The sequence below is a fragment of the Pleurodeles waltl genome, chromosome 8, assembly GCF_031143425.1.
Source record: "Pleurodeles waltl isolate 20211129_DDA chromosome 8, aPleWal1.hap1.20221129, whole genome shotgun sequence".
Classification (NCBI taxonomy): domain Eukaryota; kingdom Metazoa; phylum Chordata; class Amphibia; order Caudata; family Salamandridae; genus Pleurodeles; species Pleurodeles waltl.
The window spans coordinates 1,542,448,168-1,542,460,345 of record NC_090447.1 but is presented as its reverse complement, the minus strand read 5'-3'; the positions used below and the strand labels follow the sequence as shown (position 1 = coordinate 1,542,460,345).

Here is a 12,178-nt window from a genome sequence, read left to right as displayed (position 1 = left end):
CTTTTCAATTCATTATTTCTAAACAAATTACAAGTTCTAATTAATAAAAGTAAGTGCCAGCTAAGAGGTGCACCTTTGCACGCAGTCACTGTGTTCTATTAAAAGAAAGAAAAATCCTGCTAGAATCCTTTTGAGTCCTTTTACACAGTCCTTTTTGTACGCCACCGTTATTTGAGTTTTGTGCGCATCATCGATGCATTATCGCACACAGGCTACAAGTAAATATCACTAAACTGCCCTGATGTCCCAGGACACTGCTGGCTCTGCGGGGAGTGTATGTTATCCTTCTCAAACCCTGCTCTCTCCTTTCTTTGCAGCCATCGGCCTACGTCCTGGAGGTTTTTAAGAAAGTGAAGTCCAGGTAAGTGGAGAGGACGCTCGGGACATGTCCACCACGTACTGTCCCTTCTAGCTGTTTGTCTGAGATGTACCAACCTCTGTCTCTGTGAATTCAAAGCAGAACATACATGATTGGAACATACTTTTCCTTTGGGAAGTTACAAACTGTGATCCACTCCCAGTAGGATATGGTCAAGGGGCGCACGGTTTGTCACTTGGGCACTAGATCACCGTCCTGGAAAAGACTCCAGCCTGATGTCCATCTTAAATAACCTTTTAAGACCCTGTTTTGGTCGAGAGTTAAAGGGCACACTTGTGCTTTTTAAGGCGCTGAGGGTACAACAGATGCGCGGTCTGGTCTGTAGATGCAGAGAGGATGGTTGTGGCTCTGTGGTCATTGAACACAGGGCACCTTGAGTTGGCCAGCAGGCCGCAGTAGGGGCCCTCATGAGGAGGACGTTCCTCTGATCACACAGGCATCGCAGGTGATGAGTGTAGTGAGGCCGGGGAGTGAGTGTTTGTTGCAGACCTAGCTGGCATCCCATCACTAGGAGGAACTCTCAGGCAGGGGCTTCTGATCCAGTAGCTGAAGTGTTGGGTGGGATGAGGAAGGTCAGGGGACATTCCTTTGACTTAGGGGAGAGTGGGGTGTTCAGAGGACAGGAGGAGGGAAGGAGTGTGTCTGAGTGGAGGGTAGTGAGCCATGAATGGCGAGTGAGATCAGGCTCCTCATCGGAGAGCCGGGTGGGAAGAGGTCTAATGTAGGAGGGTAGAGGTTAGACAAGACCAGCCGTATGTTAGATGTGTCAGAGGTTTAGTACGGGGGGGACTGTGCTCCTTGGTTTAGGTGTGCAGCTCCCGGCGGGTACAGTGTGAGAAGTGAAGAAACCCTTCAGCTCTCTAACTGGGAATACAAGACCTGTGGTGGGGGGGGTGGGTGGAGGGGGGGGAGAGAGACAGAGGGCTGCTCCATGCACTCACGTAAAAGTAGGCGCAGAGGAAGCAAGGCTTGCTGTACAATAATACAGTATTTACGGGGAACCTAGCACCTTTGGACACCATTTCTACTCCTTTAGTAAGTGAAAGCGTAAATGTAGAGAGTTCTGCTGCCTCTTTAGGAGAAGGACTGCTAATCACCGGTCTCTGGATGTCCCTGAATGGCCAGGCATTGGTACCGGAGGAATAGTTGGTGCAAATCCCCCTGTATTCTTGTTAAGGTTGAAGGTTGTGTAATCATTTTGTACATTACATCCACTGGAGCAGTGCACATTGCTCTCATGTGGTTTCTGTAGTGGTTTCTGCGCTCTGTATCCCATTTAGAGAGACCAGCCATTGTGGCAGAATGCCAGTAAATGAGGCCTACGCTTGCTTTGTTTTCAATGAAATTCACAAACGTGTTGCTTTGACGTCCCTCATTGACGGTCCTTACCCTTCCTGTGATGCTGAGTGGTTTGTCTGTGGCCACTTCCTTCCTGACTCCTCACAGCCTGTGGGGTTTTCTTCCATGAACGTAGGTCTTTCGTTTTGTGATATTCAACATTTGTGAATCTCATCAGATTTAACACTTTGGTCGTTTCTGGCAAGTGGGCTACCGTAGACTGATTCTGCATGACCCCCTCTGTGCTTTCAGCGAGCTGGAGGAGTCGCTGCTGGTGCTGCCGTTCTCGTATGTCCCGGACCTGCTGACGCTCTTCGATGAGTACATCCAGCTGGGGCTGGAGCTGGAGCGAGTCTGCCGCTGCCTCTTCTTCGTGCTCCGGTGAGTCGACGTTGGCGTGGTGGTGCGACTCGCAAGAGTGGGAAGGCTTTGCATCTCTTGTAATAGGGTGCGCTGTTGTCCCATCCCATAAGATTACGGTGTTGGCATGCTCTCTAGTAGAACAAGGTGTAAGCACGCCACCTACAATGATACGGTGTTGGTGCGAGTGCTAATGGGGTGGGTTGGCTTCCCCTCACAAACGTAAGGTATTAGCTCCATCCATAAATAATAAGCAGTTGGCACGTCTCTTAGAGCTGTTGGCATGACGCATAAAGTGATGTCAACGTGCCTTGATCTAGGGTTGCCTCATAAGCGGGCACCTTGTTGGCCCAATCTGAAAGGTTTGAAGTGTTATCATGCCTCCGAACAGGGTGAGGTTCAGGAAGAGTTCATTGGAAGGCTCAGTTAGGATCACAGAGGATAAAGTGCTCTCAGTCTGGCAATGGTATGGCTCTCACTCTGGGTGATTATAAATCTAGTGCATGGGAAATGAAGAAGTCGACCCTCTGTGGGGCTGAGTGTGTAATGTAGTACTTGTTCTAATAGTTAAGCCGAAGTTCCAGAGCCCTGTGTCTATCTACTATCCCCAGTTTATTAAGTGGAATGCTAAGGTTATGGGCAGGTTACAGCTGTCACGTGTCCCCTACGTAGGTTGTCATCCTGGATATGCCGTCGCCCTGTGCAGTGGGCGATTCAAGGCTTCCTCTGACCAGGAGGCGAACTGCGCTCAGAGCGTGGATATTGTTACTCATCACCTATTAGCTGCTCATGGGAGGAGGAAATCATTGCCAGTACCTGATCAGAAATGTTTGTGTCTTCATGCCCGTAACATCTTGCAGACATTATGACGTTCTGTTCATAATGCACTTTAGAATGTCAGAAAATATAGTTCGGTGGCATGTGTTGCTGCAGATACACATGCTGTGCATAGTCCGCCGTCTGGTGTTGGGTCGGAGTGTTACAAGTTGTTTTTCTTCGAAGAAGTCTTTTCGAGTCACGACACCGAGGGACTCCTCCCACTTCGGTTCCATTGCGCATGGGCGTCGACTCCATCTTAGATTGTTTTTTTTCCGCCATCGGGTTCGGACGTGTTCCTTTTCGCTCCGTGTTTCGGGTCGGAAAGTTAGTCAGAATCAACGGAAAATTCGTCGGTATTGTTTCGTTCGGTATCGGGATAGTTAGGGCAAATCGACACCGAGCCTTAAAGAGCTCTGGTAACCCTTCGGGGTATTTTCGATCCCCCGTCGGGGCCTGGTCGGCCCGACCGCGTGCAACATCGAGACTGATGGAACGGACCCCGTTCCGATTCTGTCCTAAATGCCACAGTAAATATCCTTATACAGACCAACATTTGGTCTGTAACTTGTGCCTGTCCCCCGAGCACAAGGAAGAGTCGTGTGAGGCCTGTCGCGCGTTTCGGTTGAGAAAAACGCTCAGGGACCGAAGAGCCAGGAGGTTGCAGATGGCTTCCATGCCGACAGGACAACGAGGGTTCGAGGAGGAGGAAGAAGAAGAAACTTTCTCCATCCGCGATTCGGACTCCGAAGAATTCGACGTCGACGAGCAACCAACCGTGAGTAAGACGTTGAAAGAAAGATCACACGAGAAAACAGACAAAGCCCAGGGGACGCCACTGCCAACAGGCCATGGCATAACCCATAAAGTAGGTGACCATCCATCGGCACCGAAAAAGGGCGAGCTGGTGCCGAAGTCGTCCGACTCAGGTCGAGACACAGGCGCGCAACACTCTCGGGACCGAGAGAGTGGTGCAGAAAAGGCTCGACACCGAGATAGCGGCACCGAAGCTACTCGACACAGAGACAGCGGCACCGAAGCTGCTCGGCACAGAGATAGCGGCACCGAAGATGGTCAGCACCGAGAGGCCAAGACACCGAAAAAGAGAGAGATCTTGTCGGAGCCGAAAACAACTAAAGACACGGTTTCGGTGCCAAAACACCCGGCAACCAAACCAAAAACCAGTTCCTACTCAGAGGAACAATCACTTTCCTCCCAACTAAAAAGACACAGATTTGAGGAGGAATTACAAACTACAGAGGTAGATCACACGCAAAAGCGGATCTTTATCCAAAGGGGTACAGGGAAAATCAGCACTCTTTCCCCCAATCAGAAGGAAAAGAAAGCTTGACTTCCAGCAACAAGACAAGCCACCACAAGCAAAGGTGGTAAAGAGGGCAACTCCACCACCCTCTCCACCCCAGTCAACTCATGTATCACCGGCACAGACTCCACCACCATCACCAGCTCATACCACCATGAGCCAGGATGATCAGGCAGCATGGGACCTCTATGATGCTCCAGTATCGGACAATAGCCCAGAGTCGTACCCAACTAAACCCTCACCACCTGAGGACAGTACAGCATATGCACAGGTGGTAGCTAGGGCAGCCGAATTTCATAATGTATCTCTACATTCGGAGCCTATTGAGGATGACTTCCTCTTTAACACCCTGTCCTCCACCCATAGCCATTATCAAAGCCTTCCCATGCTCCCGGGAATGCTAAGGCACGCTAAACAGATTTTCAAGGAGCCTGTTAAAAGCAGAGCAATCACTCCAAGGGTGGAGAAAAAATACAATGCACCGCCCACAGACCCTGCTTTTATTACATCACAACTGACACCAGATTCAGTAGTCGTAGGAGCAGCTCATAAAAGAGCCAATTCGCAGACATCAGGCGACGCACCACCTCCGGACAAGGAGAGCCGCAAGTTTGATGCAGCTGGGAAAAGGGTTGCGGCACAAGCTGCAAATCAGTGGCGCATCGCCAACTCGCAAGCGCTCCTAGCGCGATACGACAGGGCCCATTGGGACGAGATGCAACATCTCATCGAGCACCTCCCCAAAGAATTCCAGAAACGAGCGAAACAAGTGGTTGAAGAGGGGCAAAATATCTCCAACAACCAAATACGTTCTTCTATGGATGCAGCAGATACAGCTGCAAGAACAATAAATACTGCTGTGACAATAAGGAGGCACGCATGGCTGCGCACATCTGGCTTCAAACCTGAGATACAACAGGCAGTGCTCAATATGCCGTTCAATGAACAGCAATTGTTTGGCCCAGAAGTGGACACTGCAATTGAAAAATTGAAGAAGGACACTGACACAGCCAAAGCCATGGGCGCACTCTATTCCCCGCAGGGCAGAGGCACATTTGGCACATTTCGCAAAACAACTTTCAGAGGAGGGTTTCGAGGTCAAGCCACAGAAGCCAGCACCTCACAAACAACACCGTCTGCCTACCAGGGACAGTGTCAAAGGGGAGGCTTTCTCGAGGCCAATACAGAGGGGGCCAATTCCCAAGAAACCGGGGAAAGTTTCAGGGTCCCAAAACCCCTCAAAATGAACAGTGACTCACAAGTCACACAACCCCTTCACACAACACCAGTGGGGGGGAGACTAAGCCAGTTCCACAAATCATGGGAGGAAATAACAACAGACACTTGGGTCTTAGCAATTATCCAACATGGTTATTGCATAGAATTTCTCCAACTCCCTTCAAACGTCCCACCGAAAACACACAATATGTCAAAACAGCATATAGACCTTCTAGGACTAGAAGTTCAAGCATTACTGCAAAAAGACGCAATAGAATTAGTACCAAAAACACAAAAGAACACAGGAGTTTACTCACTGTACTTTCTAATACCGAAAAAGGACAAAAGTCTGAGACCAATATTGGATCTCAGAACACTAAACACCTACATCAAATCAGACCACTTTCACATGGTCACGTTACAAGACGTAATACCACTACTGAAACAGCAAGACTACATGACAACGTTAGATCTAAAAGACGCGTATTTCCATATACCGATACATCCCTCGCACAGGAAATACCTAAGGTTCGTATTCGAAGGAATACATTACCAATTCAAAGTGTTGCCATTCGGAATAACGACAGCACCAAGAGTCTTTACAAAATGTCTAGCAGTAGTAGCTGCACATATCAGGAGGCAGCAAATACACGTGTTCCCGTACCTAGACGATTGGTTAATCAAAACCAACTCGCTAACAAAGTGTTTACACCACACAGATTATGTTATACAAACCCTTTACAAACTCGGTTTCTCCATCAACTATGCAAAGTCACACCTTTTGCCGTGTCAAACACAGCAATACTTAGGAGCGACAATCAACACAACAAAAGGGATAGCCACTCCAAGTCCACAAAGGGTTAAAAATTTTCACAAGGTGATACAAGCTATGTACCCAACACAAAAGGTACACGCAAAGATGGTCTTAAAACTCCTAGGCATGATGTCCTCATGCATAGCCATTGTCCCAAACGCAAGATTGCACATGCGGCCCTTACAACAGTGCCTAGCATCACAATGGTCACATGCACAGAGTCGCCTTCTAGATCTGGTGTTGATAGACCGCCAAACATACATCTCACTTCTATGGTGGAACAGTACAAATTTAAACAAAGGGCGGCCTTTCCAAGACCCAGTGCCACAATACGTGATAACAACAGATGCTTCCATGACAGGGTGGGGAGCACACCTCAATCAACACAGCATCCAAGGACAATGGGACGTACATCAAAGAAAGTTTCATATAAATCACCTAGAATTGTTAGCAGTATTTCTAGCGTTGAAAGCATTCCAACCAATGATAACCCACAAATACATTCTTGACAAAACAGACAACATGACGACAGTGTATTTAAACAAACAGGGGGGAATACACTCGACACAGTTGTGTCTCCTCACACAAAAAATATGGCATTGGGCAATTCACAACCACATTCGCCTAATAGCACAGTTTATTCCAGGGATCCAGAACCAGCTAGCAGACAATCTCTCTCGGGATCTCCAACAGGTCCACGAATGGGAAATTCACCCCCAAATCCTGAACACTTACTTCCAAATTTGGGGAGCACCTCAAATAGATCTATTTGCAACAAAAGAAAACGCAAAATGCCAAAACTTCGCATCCAGGTACCCACACCGGCAATCTCAAGGCAATGCTCTATGGATGAATTGGTCAGGGATATTTGCGTACGCTTTTCCCCCTCTCCCTCTCCTTCCATATCTAGTAAACAGATTGAGTCAAAACAAACTCAAACTCATACTAATAGCACCAACATGGGCAAGACAACCTTGGTATACCACACTACTAGACCTGTCAGTAGTACCTCATGTCAAACTACCCAACAGGCCAGATTTGTTAACACAACACAAACAACAGATCAGGCATCCAAACCCGGCATCGCTGAATCTAGCAATTTGGCTCCTGAAATCCTAGAATTTGGACACTTGAACCTCACACAAGAGTGTATGGAGGTCATAAAACAAGCTAGAAGGCCATCCACTAGACACTGCTATGCAAGTAAATGGAAAAGATTTGTTTGTTACTGCCATAATAATCAAGTCCAACCATTGCATGCATCTCCAAAAGATGTAGTAGGATATTTACTACATCTACAAAAATCAAATCTAGCTTTCTCTTCCATAGAAATACATCTCGCAGCAATATCTGCATACCTGCAGATTACTCATTCAACTTCCCTATTTAGAATACCTGTCATTAAAGCGTTTATGGAGGGCCTAAAGAGAATAATACCACCAAGGACACCACCTGTTCCTTCATGGAACCTCAACATTGTCTTGACAAGGCTCATGGGTCCACCTTTCGAACCCATGCATTCTTGTGAAATGCAATACTTAACGTGGAAAGTTGCATTTCTCATTGCCATCACATCTCTAAGAAGAGTAAGTGAAATACAGGCGTTTACCATACAAAACCATTTATTCAAATACACAAAAATAAGGTTGTTTTAAGAACAAATCCAAAATTCTTACCAAAGGTTATCTCACCTTTCCACTTAAACCAAACAGTGGAATTACCAATGTTCTTCCCACAGCCAGATTCAATAGCTGAAAGAGCACTACATACATTAGACATCAAGAGAGCGCTAATGTACTACATTGACAGGACAAAAGAAATTAGGAAAACAAAACAACTATTTATTGCCTTCCAAAAACCTCATACAGGAAATCCAATTTCAAAACAAGGTATCGCCAGATGGATAGTAAAGTGCATCCAAACCTGCTATCTTAAAGCAAAGAGAGAACTGCCTATTACACCAAAGGCACACTCAACCAGAAAGAAAGGTGCTACTATGGCCTGTCTAGGAAATATTCCAATGACCGAAATATGTAAGGCAGCAACATGGTCTACGCCTCATACATTTACTAAACACTACTGTGTAGATGTGTTATCTGCACAACAGGCCACAGTAGGTCAAGCCGTACTAAGAACTTTATTTCAAACTACTTCAACTCCTACAGGCTGAACCACCGCTTTTGGGGAGATAACTTCTTACTAGTCTATGCACAGCATGTGTATCTGCAGTAACACATGCCACCAAACTGAAAATGTCATTTACCCAGTGTACATCTGTTCGTGGCATTAGTCGCTGCAGATTCACATGCGCCCACCCTCCTCCCCGGGAGCCTGTAGCCGTTTAGAAGTAGATCTTGAACATTTGTACATTTGTAAATATATTACATTAAACCTTAATTTTGTACATACGTATTTATTCCATTGCATGGGCACTATTATTAGCATACACAACTCCTACCTCACCCTCTGCGGGGAAAACAATCTAAGATGGAGTCGACGCCCATGCGCAATGGAACCGAAGTGGGAGGAGTCCCTCGGTCTCGTGACTCGAAAAGACTTCTTCGAAGAAAAACAACTTGTAACACTCCGACCCAACACCAGACGGCGGACTGTGCACAGCATGTGAATCGGCAGCGACTAATGCCACGAACAGATGTACACTGGGTTAGTGACATTTTCATTAAGTAGCTTATGGTCATATTCAGAATGACCTCCTTCCTCTTTATTGTATGTTGCAAGTGACGTCATAGTTCCTGTGCTTGTGTACGGGCATCTGTTCTTCACGGATGGTCGTCCGTTTTGGTTGTATAGTGAACTCCAGTCTTTGCTGCTACAGTGACCTCTTGTACTCAGTCCTGTCTGATGTCTTTTCTTGGCCTTGTTCAGGATCCACTTTGGTCAGATCACCAGCAACCAGATGCTCCTGGGTGTGATAGAAAGCCTGAAGACGACCACGATCGCAAAGGTTGGCCAAGTCAAGGTGAGAGTGCGGTCCTTCGTCCTGTGTTGGGTTCTTACCCAAGTCTGTTGTAGAAGAGGAGGTTCAGGGGTGACTGAGATGGCGAAAGAGTGAGGGAATGGATGAGGAAATAAGGGGGTGCTGGGGTGGACAAGGAAGATCAGGAGAGGGAAAGAGTTGACGAATGGACGAGGACGAGCTGGATGGAGGTGGATCATCTTCCACAGCCCCCTGGTTGTGTTAAGAAAAGTTTGTTATTGCTTAATGAGATTATGACCATTTAACGGCACGCTATTGACGTTCTAAGAAAATAAATAACGTTCTTAATAGATATTGCAAAATCATACCTTTGTCAGGTCAAGTGTCTTTTAACCAAAATGCACACTAGTAATTATCTTTATTTATGATTTCAGTTTATTTTGGTACAAAAGAACCATAAAAACAATATAAAAGTAACCCTTCTGCATCATATTATAAAACAAATAACGTTACAGTGAGATCAAATTATCTTTCACAAAGTTTGCAGTGTCATATTTAATCGAGGGATTGAAAATGCAAAATTTATAATTCAGTCTTAAAACTCATTTCGACTAAGAATCGAAGACCCACAGACTGCTGTTCTGCAGAAGTGCACAGTTACCATGGCGTAGTGATGGTTGAGCCACACCTTCCGTTGAAAAGCCTTGTGTTTTTTTTTTGTTTTTTTTTGTTTTAACTTTCCTAAAACTTTGGACGCCATGGAATGACTTGCACTAAAATTAGCAGATGTGTGGTGTAGTTAACTAAAGCCCTGCATGCCAGTTTTCATGCAGATCCGGGAAAGGATTAGGGGACGAGACTGGAAAGAAATGTTTCCCCATTTTTGCTGCCATAGGGATTTCCGCTTGCTCCTTCAGCCAGGACTGCTTGAGCGCAGAACTCTCCCCAGAAGTCTGCTTCCGGTGCTTTGGCGTAAAGGCATTCAGTAGTTTGTGACGTGTAAGTGGTGAAAATAAGTTGTTGAATGGGCTTTAAAGGGTTAACACTTTTGCATATTTGTGCTGTTTGGATGATCATGTATCCTGCGAATCGTAATTGGAGTTTTTCCAAAATCTGATTGAGTTATGAAGGAGATTGTTTTCTTCGCCATTTATAAATCATAATTTTATGGCTGCAGAAAAGGTCAGCATCCGTGGTGGGAGGTTGGGGCACCACGTGAGGAGTAAGACCCAAGGAAAATGCTGCAGGACATCCAGAAGCATGGACAGATTGCCTCAAAAAAAAAAAATGGGTTTGTTGCAGAAACAAAATCACGATTTTAATAAAAAGTGTGCTCTTGCAGCCACAAATTTATGTGCAGCAAAAAGGTTCCATTTCCCTTTGAAAATCACGATTTTCATTTTAAAAAAACAACAATTTTTTCACTTAAAATAAAAACATGGGATAGTAATGTTCCTTCTTGCGAAAAAAAAAAATAGAAAAAAAAGCTGCGCCCAACCAGAGGATACGTCCATCAGTGACCACTCCCTTCTGTTCAGAGCAGAAGGCCATGTGCAACGTGCATTGGCAGCACAACTGCAGGAGAGTCGCGGGGCCTCGCCAAAGGCTGTGGGTAAGATGCTCATTGCCGGCCACGCCCTGCAGCTAAGCATGCTGTGACTGGCCAAAGGCTGTGGAAGGGGGATCGGCTGCTCATTGCAGGCCACGCCCTGCAGCTAAGCATGCTGTGCCTGGCCAGAGGCTGTGGGAGGTTGGTCTGCTGCTCATTGCAGGCCGCGTCCTGCAGCTAAGCATGCTGGGCCTGGCCAGAGGCTGTGGGAGGTTGGTCTGCTGCTCATTGCAGGCCGCGTCCTGCAGCTAAGCATGCTGGGCCTGGCCAGACGCTGTGGGAGGTTGGTCTGCTGCTCATTGCAGGCCGCGCCCTGCAGCTAAGCATGCTGTGACTGGCCAAAGGCTGTGGGAGGGGGATCGGCTGCTCATTGCAGGCCGCGCCCTGCAGCTAAGCATGCTGGGCCTGGCCAAAGGCTGTGGAAGGGGGATCGGCTGCTCATTGCAGGCCGCGTCCTGCAGCTAAGCATGCTGGGCCTGGCCAAAGGCTGTGGGAGGTGGATCGGCTGCTCATTGCAGGCCGCTCCCTGCAGCTAAGCATGCTGTGACTGGCCAAAGGCTGTGGGAGGGGGATCGGCTGCTCATTGCAGGCCACGCCCTGCAGCTAAGCATGCTGGGCCTGGCCAAAGGCTGTGGGAGGTTGGTCTGCTGCTCATTGCAGGCCGCGCCCTGCAGCTAAGCATGCTGGGCCTGGCCAAAGGCTGTGGGAGGTTGGTCTGCTGCTCATTGCAGGCCGTGCCCTGCAGCTAAGCATGCTGGGCCTGGCCAAAGGCTGTGGGAGGGGGATCGGCTGCTCATTGCAGGCCGCGTCCTGCAGCTAAGCATGCTGGGCCTGGCCAAAGGCTGTGGGAGGTGGATCGGCTGCTCATTGCAGGCCACGCCTTGCAGCTAAGCATGCTGTGACTGCCCAGAGACTGTGGGAGGTGGATCGGCTGCTCATTGCAGGCCGCGTCCTGCAGCTAAGCATGCTGGGCCTGGCCAAAGGCTGTGGGAGGTCAATCGGCTGCTCAATGCAGGCCGCATCCTGCAGCTAAGCATGCTGGGCCTGGCCAAAGGCTGTGGGAGGTCGATCGGCTGCTCATTGCAGGCCACGCCCTGCAGCTAAGCATGCTGTGACTGGCCAAAGGCTGTGGGAGGGGGATCGGCTGCTCATTGCAGGCCACGCCCTGCAGCTAAGCATGCTGGGCCTGGCCAAAGGCTGTGGGAGGTTGGTCTGCTGCTCATTGCAGGCCGCGTCCTGCAGCTAAGCATGCTGCGCCTGGCCAGAGACTGTGGGAGGTGGATCGGCTGCTCATTGCAGGCCGCGCCCTGCAGCTAAGCATGCTGTGACTGGCCAAAGGCTGTGGGAGGTGGATCGGCTGCTCATTGCAAGCCACGCCCTGC

The 12,178-nt window shown here is 48.1% G+C and overlaps 1 protein-coding gene across 1 annotated transcript in view; it reads left to right on the top strand.

Annotated features, from left to right (window-relative positions):
• Positions 1–12,178, top strand: part of WDR3 (WD repeat domain 3) — a 188,218-nt gene that overhangs the window by 160,096 nt on the left and 15,944 nt on the right. The window contains exons 23-25 of the mRNA XM_069203010.1: positions 318–361; positions 1,970–2,098; positions 9,136–9,229. Of these exons, the coding sequence (XP_069059111.1) occupies positions 318–361; positions 1,970–2,098; positions 9,136–9,229 (267 nt within the window). The remainder of the gene's footprint in view (positions 1–317; positions 362–1,969; positions 2,099–9,135; positions 9,230–12,178) is intronic.